This window comes from Pipistrellus hanaki (assembly GCF_964339955.1).
Source record: "Pipistrellus hanaki genome assembly, chromosome: 18".
NCBI lineage: Eukaryota > Metazoa > Chordata > Mammalia > Chiroptera > Vespertilionidae > Pipistrellus > Pipistrellus hanaki.
This window is the reverse complement of record NC_140520.1, coordinates 26,077,332-26,102,841: the sequence shown is the minus strand read 5'-3', so window position 1 is coordinate 26,102,841 and position 25,510 is coordinate 26,077,332. Positions and strand designations below refer to the sequence as shown.

Below are 25,510 nucleotides of genomic sequence, written 5' to 3'. Positions count from 1 at the left end.
TAAGCTTTTTGCTTTATTGAATTTATTTATGAGACTCTTTGGTGGTAAATACAGAAGCTCTGAATTTCCCAGGCATTGTTGATAACATTCTTTTCAAAAAAGGATAGAAAGGAGCAAAAGCACTCTCCTTTTCTCCTTCTTCATTACTAAAAGGCCCCAAGAAAAGTACGGGTTTCAAAATAAAAGGAAATGATCTTTGTTTGAAGTAAAGGTGAAATACCAACTGAAGGAGACAGTTTTTTGTTTTTTTTTAACTTTAAAAAATTAAATTGTAGATAACCTTGAATGATTTAAGAATTAATATTAAAAGGGGATTTCCCTGGAAAAGATTGGATATAGCTTTTTTTTTCTTTCTATATTTAGCTCTAGGAATTTTAAACTCAAGATCAATGAAATTTAGAAAAAGAAAGTAAATAGTTTAAATTTAGGACATCAAAGACTGTGTAGTTTCTAGAGTGTAAATCCATTTTTTTGGTCATGCATTTACAGGGTGTGAGTGAAAATATGTAGAAAGTATACCTTTCCTGACTATAATGTAGATTTTGAATATAATTGCTGTAATAATATTAAAAATAGTTTTCTGTTGTGCATTTTGTTTGCTGGTGTTATTGGTATTTTTCAATTCTTTAGAAAAAAGTATTTTAAAATGAGTTTGTATCACCCTTAAACATGATAAAGCAGAGCTGGCATTCAGGGATATTCCAGATCAGGAATAGGACTGCAATTAAAAGCTGAGATATATTTATTTACACAATGGAATACTATACAGCCATAAAAAGGAGATCTTACCCTTTGAGACAGCATGGAGGGACCTGGAGAGTATTATGCTAAGTGAAATAAGCCATTCAGAGAAAGACAAGTATCACATGATCTCACTTATATATATGTGGAATCTAATGAACAAAATAAACTGAGAATAAAATAGACTCAGAGACATGGAAGCATGTAACAGACTGACCAATTTCAGAGTGAAGGGGGTTGGATAGGTAGTTAGAGATTAACTAACGAACCTACATGCATATGTGCATAACCATAGACACAGAAAATAATGCAGTAGGGCTGGGGGTGGGTGAGTACGACATCTGTAATACCTTCAACAATAAAGATAAATTTTAAAACAAAGTAAATAACATCATGCTTGAAATGTGATTTAAGAGAGTCTTAGGAGGCTGGTTATTGAAGGTTAATAGGTTCCTAATGCAGGTGTTGGCAAAGCCAAAAATCTACCGGTGAAGCCAATTTCAGAAACTATGTAGTTAGCTATTAGGGTTCGGAGTGTGGGTGCTGGGTAAGTGTTTTCCTTTTGCCCTTGGTTATTTATTTTCTCCCAAGTAATGGTGATTCATTCTCAGATTATTTAAGGAGGAGTAGCTAGTCCTACTTCCAATGTGGTGCTGGACCTATAGCGTCACATCACCTGGGACCTTGTTGGAAATGCAGAATCTTAGGGTCCCCCCAGCCTGAGTAAATCAGGATCTCCATTTTAACAAGGTCCTCAGGCAATGTGCATACAGGTTAAAATTTGAGACGTATCATACTAGCAAATTGGTAAGAATATATACAGATCACATTGAGAACAGGGAATCATATCAGCTGAAAAAGACGATAGGCAGGATAAACAGCAATTTAAAAAACCCATGAGACAAAAAGAAAGGTAAGCTTCACCCAGCCATTTAGAGAATGTAGAGCAGGAACAGAACATAGGTTTTGCTAGTGTGCTAACTCTAATCCACGGTGGTGGCTGCCCAGGAGCACTGTATGTGTTGTGAGACAGAGTGTGGAATTAACAGCAATGTCTGCCAAGGGCTTGAGCACCTGCTATATTTGGTTTTGAAGATTGTTGGGTCATTAGTATTCTTGCCTTTCTCTGCCCGCCTCCTGTATTTAGTTTTGGTATAGATGAATACAATTACTACTTGCTTCTCTAGGCATCTTCGGCTACAGTAACTAATACATATAATTGAAATTCTACTTTTATTTATTAAGGAAATCAGCCATGCTGCCTAAAATACATTGATCTCTCCCCACCCCCTTAGCAGTGGCTGAAGTTTCCCCAATGTCATGCATTGTTTTATAAATAAGTTTTAATAATCCCCTTTTATCTGTTACCTAGTTTTGTCATTTTGGACAAATTGCTTCACCTTGCTGCTTCATATATTTTTAAAAAAAGAGAGAATATTAGACTTGATCTCTGTCTCTTTCTGTTCTTAAAATTCTGTGGATTTACGTTTCATTTTGCTATCTGAGAAAAGGAATAGATCCATAGGGATTCTACCCAATTTAAACACTGCATATAAGAAATATAGGATTTTTTATTGATGATTTTATTTCATGATCTTTCTTTGTTCATTTCTTTGATCTTAAAGTTTTATAGATGGTTAAAGTAGAAAGAGAACTTTAATGATCACTTTATCTTTGGTCTTCTGCCATTACACCTTCACCATTCCTGCCCCCTGGTGTTCAGCGCATGTCATAGTGGCCAGTTGTTTGGTTATACCGCTGTTTGGCCTATTTGCATTTTAGCCTTTTAAAAATTGATTTCAGAGAGAAAGAGAGAAGGAGAGAGAGATGATAGAAACATAAAAAATGAGAGAGCATCATGCATCATGGATCGGCTGCCTCCTGTACACCATCCCTCCCTCTGCACCCCACTGGGGATCGAGCCCACAACCCAGGCATTTGTCTTTGATCGGAATCGAACCTGGGACCCTTCAGTCCACAGACCAACGCTTTTTCCACTGAGCCAAACTGGCTAGGATTTAGCCTTTTATTGTATATGATTATTTTTCCCCCTATACATTTTCCTCAACATTTCTTTCACCAAAACCACAAGCATTCCTTATTTTCCCTCCCTCTCTCTCTCCCTTACCAAAGGATATGTTTATTGATTTCAGAGTCAGGGGGTGGGGGAGGTTTGGAAAGGAAGAGAGAAACATTATCCATGTGAGAGAGAAACATCAATTGGTTGCCTCCCTCATGCACCCCTACCGAGGATTGAACCTGCAACCTTAGGTATGTGTCCTGACCAGGAATCGAACTGGCAACCTTTTGTTGTACTTGGAAGATGTTCTAAACAACTGAACTACCCAGCCAGTGCCTTATTCTTTCTTGATAATGGAGGGGGAAATGAATTTTTAATTGTCAGACTATGTTTTTATTTATTTTTTATGTCCTTTAATTCAGTACCTTATGAAATATTAAATAAGTATATTTTGAAGCGTATCTTAGAAGTATAAATTAAATCAATTTTAAATAATTTTCCAGCCCAATTGTATTATCATCAACATTCTCAAGTTGGGTGTTTTAAAAAAGTGGTCTGTTTAAAAATTTTAAATGTATTTTTATTGCTTTTAGAGAGGGATAGATAGATGGAAACATTGATGAGAGAGAAACATCAATCAGCTGCCTCCTGCACACCTTCTACTGGGGATAGAGCCTGTAACCTAGGCAGGTGCCCTGACCAGGAAGCTAACCAGTGACCTCTTGGTGCATATCTTCTTTTTATAATTTTTATTTTATTTTTAAAATATATTTTATTGATTTTTTACAGAGAGGAAGAGAGAGGGATAGAAAGTTAGAAACATCAATGAGAGAGAATCATCTATCAGCTGTCTCTTGCTCACCCCCCACTGGGGATGTGCCCGCAACCAAAGTACATGCCCTTGACCGGAATCAAACATGGGACCTTTCAGTCCACAGGCCGACACTATCCATTGAGCTAAACCGGTTTCAGCCATATCTTCTTTTTAAATCTAGCATTACTTCTTCAGACATATTGAAATTAGTATTTGCTTGCTGAACTAAAAACAAACAAAAAGGAGAGCAGCCTAGCCAGCGTGGCTCATTAATTGAACATTGATCTATGAACCAGGAGGTCAGGGTTTGATTCCCAGGTCAGGGCACATGCTCGAGTTTCAGGCTTGATCCCGGGTGGCGTATGCAGGAGGCAGCCGATCAGAGATTATCTCTCATCATTGATGTTTCTATTTCTCTCTCCCTCTCCTGTCCTCTCTGAAATAAATAAAAATATATTCAAAACAAAACAAAATGGAGAGCAATTATAATTGCTTTTAGAAAATTTCACAAGTAAGTTTTCCATTTGTAAATGACACCTAATTTATCTATGCAATCTCCTCTCTTTTGTTTTGCTCCTCTCTTCCTCTTCCTCTCTATTCTGTTCTTCCTCTCTCCTTTCAACTAACATGCTAGGCATTGTGAATCCAAAGATGAATAAGGCATATTTCCTCTTCTCATGGAGCTTCCTGTCTGGCGATGTTGGTCAGTATGAGGACTTGAAGTACCAAGAACGATGTCTCAGTAATTATTAATCATGACAGTTGATTAACCAGGATATTTATCTTCCTCTCATGGGGGAAACATGTAGCCTAATAGATTTTTGACAACAAAAAGACCTGCTCTGAGGATATAATAAAGCAAAACTTGTGTCTCCCGTCATTCTTTGCAGCATCACCATTTTAATATAAGGATTGATATAGCATTTCTTTCCGGTTATAAATGCAAAATGGAAGTGTCTTTGGAGTTTATCTAGTGTAATGTCTTACTTCACTGATAGAGAGAAACTAAGATCAATGGATGGGAAGTTAGGAATATTCTTTATTGTATGTAGTACTGATATGTGTTTTCCTGTGTTCCCTGACCTTTTTGGACTTTTTTTTTTGTTGCTAACAGATTAAGTTTTCCACATCATATATTTTCATATATTTAAAAAATGTTTCTTTCTCCTGTAAAACATCTTTTTTTTTTTTTTTTTTTTTTTTTTTTTTTGCTTAAACAAGTTTAGTTCTAATAATGTTTGCTTATATGATGGAGTTTTTAAGTTTTTTACTATTATTGGCAATTCTTCTGAAATCTACCAATTGCTCTTAAAATACATACCATGTATTTATATTATAGTTTCATGAAGAAAGAGAATGATTTGTGTGCCTTACTCCCCAAGTTTATCTATTTTTCCATTGTTTTTAGTTCTCTACTAGAGGTTTGGTGCATCACATTTGTGCAGGGTGGGTTCCCTCAGCCAAGCCTGCACCCTGTCCAATCCAGGACCTCTCAGGGGATACCTGACTGCTGGTTTAGGCTCATTCCTGGGGATCGGGCCTAAACCGGCAGTTGGACATCCCTCTCACAATCCAGGACCACTGGTTCCTAACTGCCTGCCTGCCTGATTGTCTCCAATTGCCCCCCCTGCCAGCATGGTCATCCCCAACTCCCCCCCCCCCAACTGCCCCCCCCCCCCTGCCGGCCTGGTTGCCCCCAACTGCCCCCCTCCCAGCCTGGTTGCCCCATACAACCTGCTGTTCAGTTGTTTGGTTGTCCCTCACTAACCTCCCTGCCAGTTTTGTCGCCCCATGCAGCCTGTGTTTGATCATCTGTTTTTTCTGTCGTGACAGTCCCTGGCTTTTTATATATTAGGATTCTAAATTACTCTTGAGCGATCTGGGATAAATATAAGGCTGTGTTAATTGTTGGCTCAGTTATCCAATTGTTATAAAGTTTCAGTATAGTTGTACAGTTTTGAACTGAATTATTGCACTAGAAACTATCAGCTCATTAATTTTTCTTTTAAAAATGTTATCATGATTTATTTACATGCAACTTTTTTCTTGCTTTTTCTTTTTGGTTTTCTTTATTTTTTATTTTATGATTTTTTTTTTTTTTTTTTTTTTTTTTTTTTTACATTACAGACAAACAGAAACTTCTTTCATCTTTCCATTCTCTGATTTATGATAAATTTAGTTTCCTTTGGCCTGGCATTTGCTTCAGCAGGCAGTCTTTCTTCAAGTACTTCCCTGATTGATGTATAATCTTTGATATCTTCCATTAGCCTCCAGGATCACTAAGTTCAAGGCCCCCTTGGAACCTAAGGAGCCCTGCCGAGGAGCTGAAGGCCTTCAGAGTCCTTGGGGTGATTGACAAGGTAATTCTTCAGTACCTCTTCAAGAGTTCAGTCATAAATCGACTGCATGCTGACATTATGTCTTTGAAGCTTTGGATCTTAAGGATATGAAACAAAAGGAGAAAATGACTCAAATGCATCTGCACTTTAAAATAACAAAAGCAGAAGAGAAAAAGCTTTTATCTAAGCAATTCATGTAAGGTCATGCAAAATATATTGGAGCAAAAGGAGAAGGTGCATATTTGTTGGCATTCAGTGGAGTAGGGGTTTGGTTTTTTAAACCTGTTATAACAGAGTAAAGATACACTTTGTTAGTTACAAAAACTTGGGAGTCAGTAGTTATTCACATTAACTGGTGTAGTCAGTATAATTAGTCAAAAAGAAAAATGGCATCTCCCAATTACTACTATTTATTGAGCACCTACTATGTGTCATATCTTAGGCATTTTATATAAAACAAATTATTTTCACAACTCTGTTATTTGCATCTTAGTGAGAAAATGATGTTTAAAAGAGGTTAAGTAACTTGCCCAAAGATCACATAGCTAATTTAGAGTAGTGTAGAAATTCAAACCTAGATCTTTGTGATTTAAAAAGCTGTGCTTTTTTTAATACACTTAAAATATGCAAACATGCCTAATACTGGGCCTCTTAGAGAATTTAAAAGTGTAATTTAAAAACTATACCTAATAAACTGTGTTTTAAATATATTTGATCAACCATTACTTTTACCTTTCAAAGTCAAAGAAAATGCTTTAGTTAATGTTAAGATGTACATTAATTTAAATCTTTTTTACATTAACCATCTTTTATGAAGCACCTTAGTGGTCATTTGAAACTTACTGAGTACTTTTTGTCTTCTAAAGTAGGCATGTGATTCCATGCTAAAACCGAACAATATGCAGGTAATTTATAGTTTGAGGTATTCCAAAAGTAACATTAGGTTGGATATTACATGAAGCTCTCAGTGTCTTATTAAATTCTTACAAGCATCATTTTCCTCAAATTCACATGACTGAATTTTGATCTTAAAGAATTCTAAGCAGTATGATTTTAGAGGCTGAAATGATGCCTTAACCATGTTTTCCCTGGCTTTTCAGAATATTCAGTTTAAGAGTACAGAGAGACAAAATAGGAATTGAGTAGTTTCCTGGTTTTTGGATTTCTGTGCATGAAAATAAGCTTTTTTGATGTACAATGTCTGTTCCCTCTTAGACTTGTTTACTTTGACAAAGTGTGTCCTTTCATTGCTTTGCTTTAATAATGAGTAAGTCACCTGACTTATTCAACTAAGAAATTTTAACAATGGAGGAATTCCTAAGTCTTTGCTGAAGCATAATTTATTACTGTTTTTACTCTATTAACTTATGTTTGGTGTTTAGAAGGTGACATTTAATTTTCTTAAGTAGAGATAAGGAATTATGTTTTGGAATTAAATAAGCTTTATATTATTTTATATTTTTATTTATTGATTTTAGAGAAAGAGAGAGAGAAGGAGGAAGGGAGGGAGGGAGACAGATTGAGACAGAAATAGACTGAGAGAAACACAGAGAGACAGGGCCATTGATTTTTTTATTCCACTTATTTGTTGAATTCATTGGTTGATTCTGGGAGTCATACCTGCAGTCTTGGTGTATCAGGACGGCTCTCTAACCAACTGAGTACCTGGCCAGGGTTGGGAATTAAATAAGTTTTGCAAGTAATCTTTAAAAATGTGTAACATAGTCTCTACTTTGCAAGAGCATCAATAGGTAAACTTTAAACAATTTGAATTTTTTAAAAATATAAATTTCTATCAATTGTACTGAGGAATACCTGAAATTTGGATTTTACAAACGTAAAGTTTGGAAGAGAAGTATTGAATAAATTCAAACAGCTAAAAAAATACACAGGATATGGTAATCTAGCCCATACAGGACCCAGTTTCTCTGATTCTCTTTTATTATAGTATTTGTTCTTTATGAGTTATTTTGAGTGTTATTGTCTATTAACTTAGGAAAATAAAATTTCCCTAGGGTAGGAGTTTATAAACTTTTATATAGAAAGTAGATAAAACAGATTACTATCTAGACCTTAAGTTCTTGAGAACAAGATTTTGTCTTTCTTGTTCATATCCATATTCTCAACACTTAGAAGCATGCCTGGCACATAATGGACACTCAATAAATACTTAATGAATTGAAACTTAAATAACTTTAAGTACTATATTATCTATAGACTGATACCTACTGGTATATTATGAGACTGCTACCTACTATCACGTTCAAGACACTCAGACGTCTTTACTCAGATGTATATTAATTCCAAAGCTGTATCTTGGTCTAGTATTCAAAGGTAAATAAGTGACTTTGTCCTTTAATTGGGATTAACATATATAAGCAACAAGAAAGTTAAGCATAGGGCTCTTGGATTCTAAATAAACTGGTGTGCATTCAGAAGCAAGAATGATAAGGCTGGTGAAGGCCCTCCAAATCATATATACAGAACAGCTGAAATATGAGTAATGGTTAACTGATAAAAACATGCACGGTGTTTATATTTTTGAGGGCTCTCCAATATAGAGGGACTGTATAATGTTTTATTCAAATCTGGGGGTGAAAAGGGATATTAATTATGCCAGAACAACATCTGGGACAACCTAGGATATCTGGTTTTCCTGGGAAAAGATAGTAAGGGATGAGACGTCAACTAGAACTAAATGAGTATAAGTTGGCAAAATTTTGGCCAATGATTGGAGATACTTTTCAAAAATTTGGTTTGACCAAAGGCAGACTAGATTCCTTCATATCCTATTTGTTTCATGTCATTAGAGATATTCAAGTAAAGGCTGAAGGATCATTGGTGGGGATATTGTAGAAGGAATTAAAGCATTGAATGGAATATTTTTTAAATTTAGAGAGTAAGTGTGGAAGTATAGGAAGGGGAGGGGAGGGAGGGAGAGAGAGAAGAGAGAGAGGGAGAAGAGAGAGAGAGAGAGAGAGAGAGAGAGAGAGAGAGAGAGAGAGAGAGAGAGAGAGAGATAAGGAATAAAGAAAGAGAAACATTAGTTTGTTGTTCCACTTATGCATTCATTGGTTGATTCTTGTATTCGATGCCCTAATCCAGAATCAAACCCAAAACCTTGATGTATCAGGTGATGCACAAACCAATTGAGCTACCAAGCTATGTATATTCAAAATGTCCAGGTTTCTATAGAAAGTTATCGAGAAAAGACAGTTCGCTGATACCAATAGTGAGATGACAGAGATGTTAGTTATCTCAAAGGATTTATAACAGCCATCATGAAAATACTTAAGAGAGCAATTGCAAACATCCATAACACAAAATAGAAAGTCTTAGAAGATGTAAAGAAAAACTAAATGAAGATTTAGAACAAAAAAAATACAATAAGAGGGGGGGAAAAAACCTCTCAATGGGCTCAATAGAATGGATGGGACAGAGAAAAAATAGTGCATTTGATTATAGAACAATAGAAACTACCCAATCTGAATAGAGAAATGGACTGGGGGGTAAGGGTGGGGGGGAGGGAAATGAACAGAGACCCAGGAACCTATGAAGCTAAATTCAGCAGTTCTAACACTCATGTCATTGGGGTTGCAGATGAAGAGGAGAAAGGGGGGAGCTAACAAGTGTTTGAAGAAATATGGCGAGACATAATCCTACAGATTCAAGAAGTGAATCTCAAACAGGATAAATCCAAACAAATCCATGGCAAGGCACACATCATAGTCCAACTTCTAAAAAGTAAAGATGAGAAAATTCGAAAGCAGCAAAAGAGAAGCACTTACAGAGGAAAAATAGTTTGAATGACAGTGGATTTCTTATCAGAAGCCATCAATGCCATAAGGCTGGCACACCATTTTTTAAGTGCTGAAAACAATGGCACTGTAAAGATCCTTAACTATCTCCTCCTGGGATCTAGTACCAGCAGCATTCTGGGAGCTCACAGGGAGAAGGGGGATGTCCTCATCAATTTGGCCTACAGGCTTTCATACAATGCTTCTGTTTTCAGTACAAACAGTTCCACCTTCAGCTGTCGGGGTTCTGATTTAGAAAATGAACCTCTCTCTAGTCTTTGGCTGGGGAGGAGAGGGCAGCTGCCTGGCTGTCTGTACAGCGGCCTAGAGTAGACATTTCTCCAGTCCTTCTGTTTTCAGGAGATTCCTGGTACCCCTCATTTCTGGAGTTCTGCAGGAAAAATTGGCTTGCTTTTTGTTGTTGTTTTCACCTGTAGACATTTGGCATCTGTTTTTTGTCTTCTAAAATTTTGCCCTCTTTTCACAGTGACTCTACATCTTTTAAAATCTGTTTACTATTATTCAGTGGGGTTTCTATGGGAGATTGTGATCTGTATTTAAGAGAATGTTAAATTTAACACATTATGTAGTCCTATCAGCTTCATGGCATCCATAATTTTAATCACATGTCTTTGATGATCTTTTTAAAGTTGTTAATTTTTACAAAAATCAAATGGTACAAAGAGTCCTGTAGGTGATATATGGCTAGAATAATTATTTCAAGTTGACCCACCACCCTCTGGGTATTGCTAGTTACATCGAATTCATCTTTCCTTCAACTGGGTTTCAAATTAAAATGTAGGTGTCCCCCTTGTGCACTGCTGGTGGGAATGCAGACTGGTGCAGCCACTGTGGAGAACAGTACGGAGTTTCCTCAAAAAACTGAAAATGGAACTCCCATTTGACCCAGTAATCCCATTCCTAGGAATATATCCCAAGAAACTAGAAACACCAATCTGAAAAGATATATGCACCCCTATGTTCATAGCAGCACAATTTACAATAGCTAGGATTTGGAAACGGCCTAGGTGTAGATGTACCATAGTTTTGGATCCAAAAACTATGGTACATCTACACTATGCTGCCATAAAAAAGAAGGAATTCTCATCATTTGCAGCAACCTGGATGGAATTGGAGAACATCATGCTGAGTGAAATAAGCCAGTCAATGAAAGAGAAACACTGCATGACCTCACTCATTTATGGATAATAAAGAACATTATAAACTGATGAACCAAAAGATAGATATAGAGACAGTAAAGCAACAAGCAGACTATCAAATTACAGCGGGAGGGTAGGGAGATCTGGGGGAGATAAGAGATCAACTGAAGGACTTGTATACATGCATATAAATACAACCAATGGACATAAAACTCTGGGGAGGGAGGGCATGTATGGGTGGAGGGGGGGCAATGGTAAGATATGTACACAGATAATAATTTAATAAAAAAAAAATGTAGGCATCCCAAACTCTTAAGTTAAAGGTGTACACTTTTCTTTTTCTAAAAAAATATATTTTATTGAATTTTTTTTATAGAGAGGAAGGGAGAGGGATAGAGAGTTAAAAATACTGATGAGCAAGAAACATCAATCAGCTGCCTCCTGCACACCTCCTACTGTGGATGTGCCTACAACCAAGGTACATGCGCTTGACTGGAATCGAACCTGGGACCTTTCAGTCTACAGGGTGATGCTCCATCCGCTGAGCCAAACTGGTTAGGGCTATACTATTTTCTTATTCCCCTTTAAAGATGTACTATTGTTTTCCTCTAGTCTTATTTTTCTCCAGTTCATCGTCAACACTGCTGGAGGATAATTTATAACAATTAACTTAAAGTGATCTTTCTAAAACTAATAACCCTTTGCTTACAATTTTTAATACCTTCACATAGCTTTTAGGGTAATGTTCAAGCTTCTTAGCTAAGCCTGTGGAGATCGTTGATTCTCAGTGTGTTTCTTCCTCCCCTTTTCCCAGACACCACAGCATGCTCTCTGGCCACAGTCCTGTTGAACCCATCAGGTACGAAAGGTGTCATGTTTAACACATGATGTCCCCCTCTGCCTGGAGTGACTTTTCCTTCTCTTTCTCACTTAATTTCTTAATTGTTGTCTTCTCCGGAAGCCTCCTTTGTTTTCTGATTTAAATATCTTTTGCTGTGTTCTTTTTTTGTTGTTAATCCTCACCCAAAGTTATTTTTCCATTGATTTTTAGGGAGAGTTTGAAGAGAGAGGGAAAGATAGAGAGAAGCATTGATGTGAGAGAAATACATCTACTGGTTGCCTCCTGCACAACGCCCTGACCAGGGCCTGGGCGAGGGAGGAGCCTGCAACCAAGGTACGGTGTCTGATCTTTGATTGGAATTGAACCTGGGACCCTTTTGTCTGCAGACTGATGCTCTATCCACTGGGCCAAACTGACTAGGGCTCTTGCTGTGTTCTTTTAATGCCTTGATCTTATGTGTGATAGCATGCATGTATAGTGTATGGAATTTTTTTCAGTTGCAGTGTATTTTGTATTTGTATGGTAACTTTTGACATTTCTATTCCTCCTACAGTAAGCCTTCATATCCCTCAAGTGATCAAGCATTTTTCTTCTTCTTGTTAAAAAATGAACATTTTTTATTCTGGCACTGTATTTACAGACATCTGTTAGACAGAAAAGATATTCTAAATCCTGTGCTTAAGATACATGTTTTTGGAAAATATGTCTCAGTAACATATCAAACAGCGGCTTAGTGACTACATCTTATTTAGTTTTGGATTCTTGGCATTAGCATAGAGATTTACTAATAGCAGATACTTAATATACAAGTGTTGAAACCATTTCTTTTAATTGGCCTGCCTCCTTGCCATTTCTCTGCATGTCTTTTCCATGTCTGTTTTCTCATTTATTCAGCAAATGCTTATTGAATTTCTGTGTGTCAGGGATGGTATTAGCCACTGGAGATACAATAGTGAATAAAACACACTTAATCTCTATCCTCTTAGAGTTTATAATTGAGTGGGAAATAGAAATGAACTGACAGTTACAATACAGCGTGAAAGTGCTTTGGGTGAAGGAAAAGTGTACACTAGGGTATTGTGAGAACATAAAGAAGGACACCTAGCTGGGGCTCTCTGGAGGCTTCGTAGAATAAGCAAAGCAAAGACAGGAGGGGTGAGTAGGATTTAGCTCAAAGAAGAGTGTTCTAGCCTAAAGGGGACCTGGGGAGAGACACTTGACTCAGAGAGGTTGCTCTCTGACTTCTTTAGCTTTTTCAGTGTATGTTTAGTCTGTTCTTTAAGACAGCTGAAAGCTTGCCTCCTCTTTAACTAATACCTACTCATCTTTTCTTTCTTTGAATTAAGTTTAGAATTCAATTGTGTATTATTTTCACTTGTATAATTTTAGTTGCCTTAAACATATTGTTAACTTGGCCAGAAAGGCAGGAACTATATTTTCTATTTATTTTTATTTTCTTTGATAATGCCCAACTGAATACAGCTCTGTCCATATAAGGATCTAATAAATGCTTGCTGAATAGTTATAAAGGGAACAAAAAGAGACAATATATGGGTTTTAAGATTTCAAATACTCAGTGAGTCTGCACCTCAAAATATACCACACCAGCAGGATCAGAGCAAGAGGGTGGTTGCAATGGACAACTGTCAGAATGTTCCACCTCCCCTTTCACCTTCTTTCACAGAGCACACCCATAGATTGTTGGCAGAGTACTTTGTTGCAGTCAATGAAATTGCCAGTTTGAGAATGAGCATTGTGCCTTGTGTTACATATATGCTTTTAAATATTTTGGAATTTTTCAGAACATGAACACATTGTATTTTTATACTAAATAAATTTTCCAGGTCATCTTAAAACACTGTTCAGTTTTAATCAATACCAGAAGTTCAGCTCCATCTGCTAAGAAAATACAAAACTCATTAAAACATTTAAAAGTAATAGCTTCAATTGCCATTGAGGCGTTTTCTTCTGAATTGCAATCAGGCTACCTTTGACACTGGCAAGTTGGATATGTATTGATGGACTTGAAGATGTAGCCTCTGTGTCCATTATCATTATAAGATATCATTTATTAACTGAGTGTACACTGTACCACTTCTGAACACTATATAAAAACTACTTGTAGACATACTTGCTGCTTTTTAAGGATTTATGTTTTCAGGACCTATAAACGATTCAGGTATATTTATAGAACACATCTAAGCAGCAGAATGAAAATATTAAATCAGAATATGAATAGACTTAGATTGTATCAGCACTAGAGTATTAGGTTTTTCTAGCAAATGCAAATAAAAAGAGATCTAAAGCTAAATAAAACAGACTCTACTTTTAATTGAATTGATTTTTTATCTAAATTCAAGTCGTTATTAAATTTTTTAAAAATTGAGTTTTTGGAGAGAGAGAAAGGGAGAGGGAGAGAGCGAAACATCGATCAGCTGCTTCCTGCATGCCCCCTACCAACTTGCAACTCTGGCATGTGCCCTGAGAATCCAACTGAGAACCTTTCGGTGTCAGGCTACGCCCAACTGTGCTAAAGAGGTTTTAACCTCTTTTTAGCACAATCTCTTTGTGGCCTTGGCAAGTAGCTTCACAGAAACCGAAAAGACAACCAAAATGAGAATGATAAAGTATAGAATGCCAACTTTTAAAGTCTTTGGATCTGAGAACAGCCTCCTAAGTGGATGTTTTCCTAGCTCTTCAGCATTTTTACTTTAAACCCAATTGTTTCTGTCTTATATTCTGCCTTCTGCTATGTTTATTTCCATTTTCCTTACAAAGACACACCATGTCCTTTGGAAGCGGGTTTTATGAAGTAATAGGTGTATAGGCCTAGGATTTGAAGATTATACAAAATAAAACTCTTTGTTGGGAGTATGTGTATAAAAGACATTTCTGTGTTAGTTTTATTGTTCATTAAATCATTAACCTCACATTCTAGTATGAGACATCATTGATATTGATGGCTTACATTCATTGACACTGACTAACAGGAATATAAAAATTTTTAAATTTGTGTTTGTGGCTGAAATAATTACTTCTTGGACTGTTTTTCTGGAGTATACAAGTATTTTGTATTGCTGTAGGGCAAGGCCTACATTTAGCTATTTGCCCAAAGATTAATATTCTAAAGGTTTGGCCAACTTTTAGATGGGAAATAGAGAAACATTTTTTAAATCTATTTTCTGATCCTGATATTAGTCTGTCAAAGAAAACAAACTTTGCCAATCATATTTCAGTGTACTTTGGAGAAATGAAACAATGTAGGCTTTAAATTTTGAGTAAATTATTTGTATTGGCAAGTTTGTTTTAGTACTACCAAAATATACTTTTCTTTTTCTAATCGTATAATTCATAATATGTTTATAACATATCTTAGAACATACACTCTGGTAGCATTTACTCTCTGTTATCACAATGAAAAGCTATGATTGTTAAAAAAAATCATCATAGTGCCCTAACTGGTTTGGCTCTGTGGATAGAGTGTCGTTCTGCGGACTGAAGGGTCCTAGGTTCAATTCTGGTCAAGGGCATGTATCTTGCTTGCAGCCACATACCTGGTAAGGGGTGTGCAGGAGGCAGCTGATCAATGTTTCTCTCTCATCAATGTTTCTAACTCTCTATTCCTCTACCTTCCTCTCTGTAAAAAAATCAATTAAAATATTTTTAAAAGATCATCATAGTTATTATTGAACTTACTAAGTATACGAAGGTATAAGTTGAATTCACATGGGGTACACACACACACAATACACTTGTATTATGTTATAGAAACCATCCCTGGTTGCATTCAACAGTTTATGATTGTATTCCATTTAAACAGAGGACAGGACAATAGGATTTACTGGCAGTTCTTATTGTATATGAATGCTTAATAATGCCCTAATTTTAAATTAATTAATAACAAATTCCCTGTGTAACTTAAAATCTGGCCTTAGATTAGAATTATGTAAACTAAATGCATCTGTTGCCATTTTCAAACCAAGAATAAAAAGATGCTTTTTGCATTATTTTCTAAAATTTTATTTTCTATAATTATTTTCTTTTAGCTGCATTTAAAATATTAAAGAAAAGCAGAAAGCAAAGCACCAGCCTGGTAGCTCAGTTGGTTAGATTATCATCCCCACACACCAAGGTTGTGGGTTCTTCCCCGGCCAGGCACATACAAGAGTCAACCAAAGAATGCATAACTAAGTGGAACAACAAATTGATCTTTCTCTCTCTCTCTCTCAAACTAATAATGAAAAATGAAAAATATTAAAAAAGCAGAAAGCAAAAATGAAGAATAAGAAAATTTCATATTAGTAAATTTCTTTTAAGATGATTATATGCCAGTTATTCAGTATCATTATCATAATTGAATATAGCAAGATTGAGATTCTCTTTTTTAAAAAATATTTTAAAACACACCACAGTATTTTGTTTCTGTATGAGGTGTTGTGGTAAATGTGATCATTACCATAAATAAATGGCATTTTTTGAGTAGGCAGAAATCAGAATTTTTAATTGGCATTTTGTGAATTTTATCAAACCTCTTCTCAAAGTACATTTTCCTTGGGTAACATTTGGATTGTGGGTGTGATGGTAACAGAAAACAAGCCTTTCAAAACAAAGTGTCTTATGACTACATAAAAACATATAAATTGTTATCCATAGACAGATTAAAAAACCTTGAATTTTATATTTTATTTTACTTGTATGCTTATTTTGAATAAAATCAGAGGGGATTTTAAATGGGCCTAGATCCCCTCCTTTTTTAAGAGAAAAATCATCACATTTAGTTAATTTACTTAAGTAAATTCCACTACAAGTAGTATTTCTCTTGTCTTTTTGAGTAGCCATTAGAGTCCCCTGTGACCTTGGGTACATATTCTAAGGGTTTGTGATGTTCTGTATTTTCTGGTAGCTTGCCTGTTGCCTGCCTCTGGGTCCATCATCCCCCTTACACTGACTTAGGCAGTATTTCTTCAGTCTCTTATCTTGGGGCTTTGATGCATCTGTTCTGAAGGTGGCCACAGTGACTTTGGGTAGCAGCAGATGGTAAACCTTCAGGCTGCCACCGGCTAGACTGGTGTTTAGTTGGAAAGTTAACGTTTGATGAAGAATCAGTAGTGCATATGAAAGAGCTTTCACTGATGAAATATCTTTTAATTAAAAAATTAGCATACTAGAACCTTTGCACATGTCTGGGCATTTAAAGAAATCTAAAATGAGTTGCTTTCTTATAGATAAATTAGTTATTTACCAGCTTAGTTTTGCTGCTTGCTTTTCCTAGTGTGGTTCTTTCCCTGCTGTCCCTGGGCCAATTTGCCTGTAGTAAAGACGGATAATATAATTAGCTAAACTTAAATAGGGGATGCTTTTTAGGAGTTAAGGTGTTTGGATAAACATTTAAAGTATACTTTGAATTATGGTATTTTGAATTTTAATAACTAGAAAGAAACGTGAATCTTGAGTACTATCTCCATGCATTCCTGTAAATTTGGCCTGTTGTTTCCTACCTTTGAAGATGTCTCTAAGCAAGGGCTGGGGAACCTTTTTTTCTGCCAAAGGCTATTTGGATAGTTATCACATCATTCGGAGGGCATACAAAATTATCACCTTAAAAATTAGCCTGCTGTATTCGGTCAAACATTTAATTAACTCACCCCTAATGCCTTGGCAGGGCCAGACCAAATCATTTTGCGGGCTGGACATTCCCCACCCCTGCTCAAAGAGATATATTTCATCTTGCTCTGAGCTGGTTGATAATTTTTTGACTGCCAGCAATCCACAAAGATTACCCTTTTTGGTTTGTTTGTTCATATCATGATAATGCGGCATATTGAAAGTTCTAGGACAAATAAGATTCCAAAAGATTTTTTTCTGTTCCCCTTAAATTCTAAGGTTACCTTTTATACTTTCCTCTACTGAAAAGAGATTCCTGGAATAGTTACAGAAAATATTTTTTAGACCAGAGTTTATAGGTATCCATCTTGAATTATACTTTTTGTATTTCAATTCTCATCAGTGAAATAACTTTTGTGAGCATATGACCACCAAGAACAGCTTGGTTTCATGGCATAGCATGAGAGAAGTGCCTCTACACAGTCTGTTCATGCTGATGATGCCACTTCTGATGCACTAAAGTTGGAGGCTCAATATCTTCTGCTTTTGCAGTTGCTGGGAACATTGCTAGCCTTCTGATGCCAAAGGAAGAGATAGTTAGACCCTAGTGGGGAGAATTATTGGTATTAAAAGTCACCTTTACTTTGTTTTCTGGGTGTTAACTTTTTAAAAGAGCTATCTTGTGAGAATAAAGTATGGAATTAATAATTAACAGTTTTAGAAATACATTTTGAATATGATAAGCATTCAAAATGAGAAGGGTATTTAGTAAATATAAATAACATTTGATTATCATCATGTATTGGGGGGGAACCAAAGGTTTGTTGTTCAAAACCATTTCTACAGAAAAATAATATTTCCAGCTCCTGTAATGCTGCCAACATGAGTTTAGTTAATAACATTTAATAACATTAACATGGTTAAGTGTAAATGATTTTAGCACAGTAAGTATAAGTAAGTATAATCTTATTAGTCTGAAACTATGTTGAGAAAAACTGTATTACAGTTGTACTTATATGTTTTCTTTGGCTTCTTTATTATTATTATTATGTTTATCTCATTCTTTTCTGGTATGTTCATTGATGTGTGGATTCCCAGAGTTATAATTTGCACAGTTGAAGTCCAGTTCGATTGTTTCTAGTAAAAAAGAATAGTGCTTTGACACCATTAAGGGAAGGCTGTGTTGGTCCAAGCTGACTCTGTCAACTTTCCTTAAAATTTTTCTAACTTTTATGAATTGTTGTGGAATTCTATGAAGTAACAAGCACCAAAGTAGAGATAGATATTCTCTCAAATTACTCAGGTAATCTTTCTTTTTATTTTTTAAAGCTTTTATTAAAAAATATGTAAATAATTGATTTCAGAGAGAAAGGGAGAGGGGACAAGAGATAGAAACATCAGTGATGAGAGAGAATCATTGATTGGCTGCCTCCTGCAAAGTCCCCCCCCCCCCCGATTGAACCCATAACCCAGGCATGTGCCCTTGACCAGAATTGAACCCAGAACCCTTCAGTCTGCAGTCTGACGCTCTATCCACTGAGCCAAACCAACTAGGGCAGTTATCTTTCTTTTTAAAGGCATTGCAGCTGAAGGTATTTTTAGAGACCTACAGATTTTGAATGTCAACATTTAAATATCTAAAAAGATTTGAAAATGGGTGGCACCATCTTCGGTGAAGGGAGTTCTCCATACTGCTTCACCACAGTCAGTGTCTTTATGGCAGTATCTCTTCTTCAAATTTATTCTTCATATGCTTAAAAAGTTATCATCATTTGATGCTTTTGATATGTTCCTCCGTCCCTCCTGTCTTTCCAAAGGTGGAATCTAGTTAAATATTAGTCCTTCCCTATTCTAGTTAATGGAGAGACCCACACTTCTAATCCGTTGGAGCTTTTCCTACCACTGTTGTGAAGAAAGAGTGGGCAAGTCTCATTGTGTTGGTGGAATTGAAGGACAGATGAGGCTAATCTTTTTTATTCCTTTTTTAAATTAAGGTATTACATGTGTATGTATCTTCCCATTCAGATGAGGCTAAGCTTTATGGGATAAGTTATCTGCTTTTTTCCCCCAGTGAGGAGCAGTCCTTCTAGATATTGCCACAGGCAAAGATGGAGTAATCTCTTCTTTTAGATCATATGCTAATATAATGCTGATAAGTAAGTGTGGAAAAATGAAAGGGAAATACATTAATTGTATTCTCTTAATAAGGTATGCTATCCAAGATAATTATTTCATGACCGTTTTAGTTATAGTACTTGTTTTATTATGAAATAAGAGATGGCTTTAGGAGCCTTTTATTGGAAAGACAATTGTATCAAATTAGTACCAAATTAGATTTTTGTCTTTATAAAGGTGAGCAAACCCATGAGCAGTTTTTAAATTGATGTGTTCTACGCTTCAAATGAACAAATTCTGTTTGAGGGTTAAAGAAGCTATTATTTTGTCCTTTATGCTGACAGCTTCATTACAGATTGGCCTACTATTGGCATTAAAAAAATGTTTGGCTCCTTATGATCTTTGTGCATGCAACTATAATATTAATGCAGCACCACAGCACTGTTCATTAAGGAATGACTTTAAATGAGGTTGAAGCGTGTACATTTGGAAAGATACAGATGTTAAATGCAGTCATTTCTCTTTGTATACAGCCGTATGGCTAATAATTTCCAAGTGGCTAAAGCTCTTGTTAGCAAGAGTGCTGGTGTGTTAAGAATGGCTCTATAAATAACTTTAAGAACTGAAGTTGAAGGTGCTTCTTTTAAAGACTATTGTTAACTAAACATTATTGCCAAACAGATGGAAAGCATTCACTGGCCTGATGTTTTTAGGTCTAATTATATTATCACCAGCCCTGTACGGCTCAGTTGAAGAGGTGTATCCAGAGGCCAATTTATAATCATTTAGCCAGCACCTGTTTGGGAGAAACTGACAGTCAAAGGGCATATTTTAAAAAAACCACATATGTTCTTGTGTTTATGGCCTCAATGTGAACGTTGTCTAGCTGCAGACAAACATGGTAGGAGAAGAAAGTAAATGTAAACAAAGCAGCACTTCCCAGGCATGTTTATCGGTCTTCATTTGGCCTCTTTATCTGATCCACTTTATGCTCCATGGCTAAGTGAGATGGCAAAGAGCTATCACGTCTGATTTATGGGCATAGAGGCAGTTTAGTCAATTCGGAAGCTTCGGGTAGAAGAAAGAAGTTCTTTCCTTTGTACAGCTTCCATACCTTTTACCCAGTGAAACATTTATTTCATAGAGATGTGTCTTGTTTAAATAGAACTGGCATTCTGGTGAGTGGCTTAACGGAGTCACAACTTGATATAAAAACAAATGAGATCTGAGGAACCCTATATGTCTTCACAGACCGGGTGTTCATTGAGTTCGTTCTGCAGAGAGAGGGCAGGACCCTGTGCCTCCTTTTTGCTCTCATGATATGTTACTTTAGCTGTCAAGGTTCATGTTCTTTGAATGTATTTCCATGCGGTGGAAGATTGGTGCAGAAGGTAGCTCAAAGGGAGATTATGGGGAGAATAGGTCTATCCTCTGAAAATAGTTTCAACCTGATGATCCTACCAACACTTCCATTTTAGTGTTTTTCCTTTTGATATATTTTTGTGTTAAAAGATTTATATATGTCACCTCCATTTTCTTATCACCCATTATTAACTCAGAGGAGTCTGGCTCCTCTCTCCACCAATTCACTGCATAATGCAATATCTATAAACAAGTTATCAGTGGCTTTCTATTGCCCTAGGCAGTAATTCCTTCTCCTTTCTCAGTCTTTGTGGCTTCTAGATGCTTACACTAATTTACAGCATTTTCTCTCCTTGACATGGTTTTATTTTTTTTTTGAACCTCTACATTTTCTGGTTTTCTTTGTACTTTTCTCACTACAATTTTGGTGGTTATTGCCTATATATATTCTCAATATAACAACTATGTATAGTATCCAGAATTTAGACACAACTAGTATAGCTTAGCAATTAAAAAGGAAGAACCCTGTGGCCCGACTGCTAGGGTTTAAATTTCACCTTTACCATTGCTTAAATTCTTGAGCATGAGCAAGTTAACAGCTTTATGTTTGGTTCCTCATCTGTAACATTGGTTAAAGTGTATCTATCTCATTGAAATAACTCACTGTTGAGTGCATTACATGATTTGATTCCTTAAAACGAAGTTTAGTGTCTAGGATAAAGTAAGCATTTTAGTGGGGCATGTTCTCCTGCCTTTAGCTACTGTCTTTATGGAGAATGCTCAAATATAAACCTTCGGTTTCAATTTATTTTCTAAGCTCCATTCCCATATGGCTGTCTACCTTCCATACTTTTATACCTGAATTCATTCACTTTGAACATTTATTATGGGAGACTCATGGACTGGAGGAGGCATCATTTCTGCCCCATACAGTTCTCCGTGGCTGCCAGAACAAAGTATTACAAACTTTGCACTTTAAAACAACTGAATTTATTGTCACATGGGATAGATGTCTGACATAGGCCATGTTGGGCTGTGTTCCTTACTGGAGACTCTGGGGAAAAACGATCATTCTGCTTTCAACATGCCGATACAAACCTTAAATTGGGAGAGAGATAAGTAAGCATAAAACCAAACTGAAGGATTAGAAATGCTGTATAGAAGTTGGTACCATATACACAAGAAGGTGAGAACAAAGGAATAAAAGACTGTTATTGAGAGATAAACATTTGGAAAGATGAACACCTGTTTGGTAAGTGGATGGGGGAACATTGAAGGGAGAAGAAGCAATAATAGTGATAGCAATAACAATAATAACAACTGGCTATACTAGTACTTTTACAGGATTATCTCTCACTAAAATTTTCACATGATAGACACCATTATAATCTAGCATTATAGCTCCTACAGATGAAGCTGTAATGCCTTCACAGTTAGAATAGAAATGGTGAAATTATCACATTGGGTTGTTGAAAGAATTAACATTGATCACACATGTTAAAGCACAGCACATAGTAAACACTTAAAGCCTGGTAGGTGAAGGACAGTAGAGGGTGGATAAGGAAATAGGAAGTGGAATTGACTGGCTTGGTCACTGGTTATGAAGGTAGGGGGCAGGGGATTTTTTATAGTGACTTAGGGAACTTTTTGGTTGGGGGGTTCAGTGGATGGTGGTATTATTCAGTTTTGTAGGAGGAGAAACAGGGTTTTGTTTTGTTTTTAGTGGGGCCAGGGCTTTGAGGAGAAAAAGGGGTGAGCTCAGGAGGTATTTGTGGGAATATTCAATTGAAACTAAATGGAGACCTACATAAGTATATCAAGCACTCAGAAGGGAGGTCAAAGATGATGTCACTATTACTTCAAATTCATCATGTTGAAAATGGAATATACCATCTTCTCAAATTGCTATCTCATCTTAACTCACCACCTTTTCTTCTGACCACCTATTTTTTTTTCATCCTTGACTCCCAGTGCTCTGGAGTTGGGGAGGGAAATCCCTGTTTACAGAGCTTGCTGATTCTGTGTTGTAAATACTGTCACTACACATTTCAAATGGTAGCTACTTTGGTGCTACAACGGTGGGATTGAATTGCTGCAGCAGAGACCTCCCTCATGGTCCCGCAAAGCTTAAAATATTTACTATCTGTCCCTTTGTAGAAAAAGTTTGCCAACTTCTGGTTATTTAATTATAAAATATTAAAATGGTAAGAGAATTTTGTATCCCTCTTTGCTCCTTCCATCCATCAAGAGGGTGGGGAGTGGGGAGTTTGGGTGGCAGTGTGTGAGATCATGAGGGGTCTTGAGATCATCTTTTGGACTTAGGTTTTTTATCTGAATGAGAAGAGTGACATGACCTACTTCGTTTTAAAAAGAAAATCCTGCCTGCTATTTAGAGAACAGACTAAGGGTAGCAAAGATGGAAGCAGAGAGATCTGCTGGGAGGCAGTTGTTTTAATCCAAGTGCCTCTTTGTTTGGACCAGGGAAATAGCCAGGAAGTGGTGAGGCACGTTCAGTTCTAGATACATTTTGAAGATAAAGCTAACAGAATTTGCTGATGGAAAAAGAGGAGTTAGGATGAGTCCAGAATGGAGAAGTGGGACCATAAGGATGCCTCAGACTGGAGCTTGAGTTATTGCAATCACATTATAATAGAAAGTGGCCAGGTAAGGGGCTTTAGAGAGAAAATCGAGATTTCGGCAATTATTGTAAAAAAAATTGTTCTTAATTGTAATGTTTCATGAGAAAAAATTCTAAAATAATTTTTCATTCACTTTGAAGAAATGTATTTTAAAATAAATCTAGGAAACATAGTAATGTTTCTAAAATATGGCATTTTTAATAAAGAAAACCATAAAAAAACCTTTTTTAGGTAAGATAACTTTAATCCTGTGATTTGGTGCCTTTAAAAAAACCTATTCAGAAATTAACAATTTTTGTGGAGTCAATTTAGCACTTTCCCTCAAACCCTTAGAGTGTAGTTTTAAAAAGCTACGAGTTAATGTTGCATTGTAATTATGAATAAATTCTCACTCATATTTTTTATGTAGGTTTTACTTGTAATGGACACAAGGACAGAACAGACATTCGTTTTAAAGGTAAGTAGACTTTGTATGTTTACTTATTTAAATATTTTAGTAATTTAAAAATTTTATTTATATGTTTAATGGTCTTGAAATTTATTTTCAAACTGTGCTCCGAAAGAAAAAAAATTAATAGTGTTTTCCTGGGTGTTTGAATGTTCTATTTTGAATGTTCATTTATATTTGTAGTGATCTGTATTTATTTTATCTTTTGTCCTTTCATTGCATACATTTAACAAGCATTTTAGATATTAGAGTATGGAGGAAATAATTTGGATAAGTTGAAGACTCATTTCATTTTGTTTAAATGTATAATATACAGTTTAAATTCATCTCTAATATTTCTTGTATAATTTGTGGAGATCATATACCATTTAACCTATGATTATGATTAAGTGCTGACATTTTACCTTAAAGTCTTTGTAACAAATATTTGGGAAAGTATTATCTACATCCCTGGCCTTTTTTATTTCTGTTTTAATTCTCTATATAACTCCATTTGTAACTAAATATATAAGGAAGGAAAATCCCTTCAGTTTTTAAATTTTAAAATTGTATTTGAAATGGATTGTGACAATACACATTCTACAAATATCCCAATTTAAGCATTTCCACAGCATCCAGAATTAACCAATTTCATATTAATTTTATATTTCTTTTTTTGATGCATGGCAGTAGATTGATCACATTGACATATACTGAAACAAATTTCTTTTTATGAATATATTTTATAACTGGCATTTCCCCAGACTTTTAAACCAAAGTATGACACCAGAAACTACACACACCTATTCCTTTGGAGAAAACTAAAATACTCTTGGTGCTTTTTTGGAATAGAATTTTAAAATTGCCTGTTTAATCTAGGAATACCTTTTGTGTCTCGGGAATTTGAATTGATTCACAATGTCTACTGCTTTAAAGATATACACAAGAAAATAAAACTTAAGAAAAGGTCATAGAGAAATAACTGTATGATCCTGATGACTTAGTTTGAGAGCATCTCTAATAAAAACACTGACCCACGTAATTGATTTTAATGGCAGCTTTGTGGCATCTTCTGTTCTCTGGATTCTCGCCAGATGCCATCAGCAGAGCCTCCAGGGACTGAGGGGCATAGAGCAGCAGATGAGTGGTTTCTCTGAAGCCCAGAGTAACTCGGATAGATTAGTTTGGTTGATAAACACAGAGCACAGCAAGCTCCAAAGGCAACTGAGGGTACAAGTGACCTTTTTGTTCTCTGTCAGGGTCTAAGGAAAAGCAGTGAATACAGCAGGAACAGAAAGACCATCATCCCCCGCTGTGTGCCCAACATGGTGTGTCTGCACAAGTACATCATTTCTGAGGAGTCGGTATTTCTTGTGCTACAGCACGCAGAAGGTTGGTTTGCACTTTAAATGTTTTTGCGAAGAATGTCACCTATTTAGCTTTTTGGCTTCTGGAATATCTATCCGTCATTACACGAACGGATAAAACATATGAAACGCACGCAAGAAACTGTTGCCTTCTTCCTCTGCCTTCCCTTCCTACTTTGAGTTGGGAGGGGAAATGAAAACCCAGATGAGCAGCAGATTTCACTGGAGCTACAGGAGCGTTCTGCTGATATACTTAACTCCTTGCTTTCTCTTAGACTTGATCT

The 25,510-nt window shown here is 36.0% G+C and overlaps 1 protein-coding gene across 2 annotated transcripts in view; it reads left to right on the top strand.

Moving 5' to 3' along the window:
• RPS6KC1 (ribosomal protein S6 kinase C1) overlaps positions 1-25,510 on the top strand; it is a 117,031-nt gene that overhangs the window by 57,808 nt on the left and 33,713 nt on the right. For both annotated transcript variants that reach the window (XM_084865528.1, XM_084865529.1), the window contains 3 exons: positions 5,843-5,935; positions 23,842-23,889; positions 25,119-25,251. In XM_084865528.1, coding sequence (XP_084721654.1) covers positions 5,843-5,935; positions 23,842-23,889; positions 25,119-25,251 — 274 coding nt within the window. The remainder of the gene's footprint in view (positions 1-5,842; positions 5,936-23,841; positions 23,890-25,118; positions 25,252-25,510) is intronic.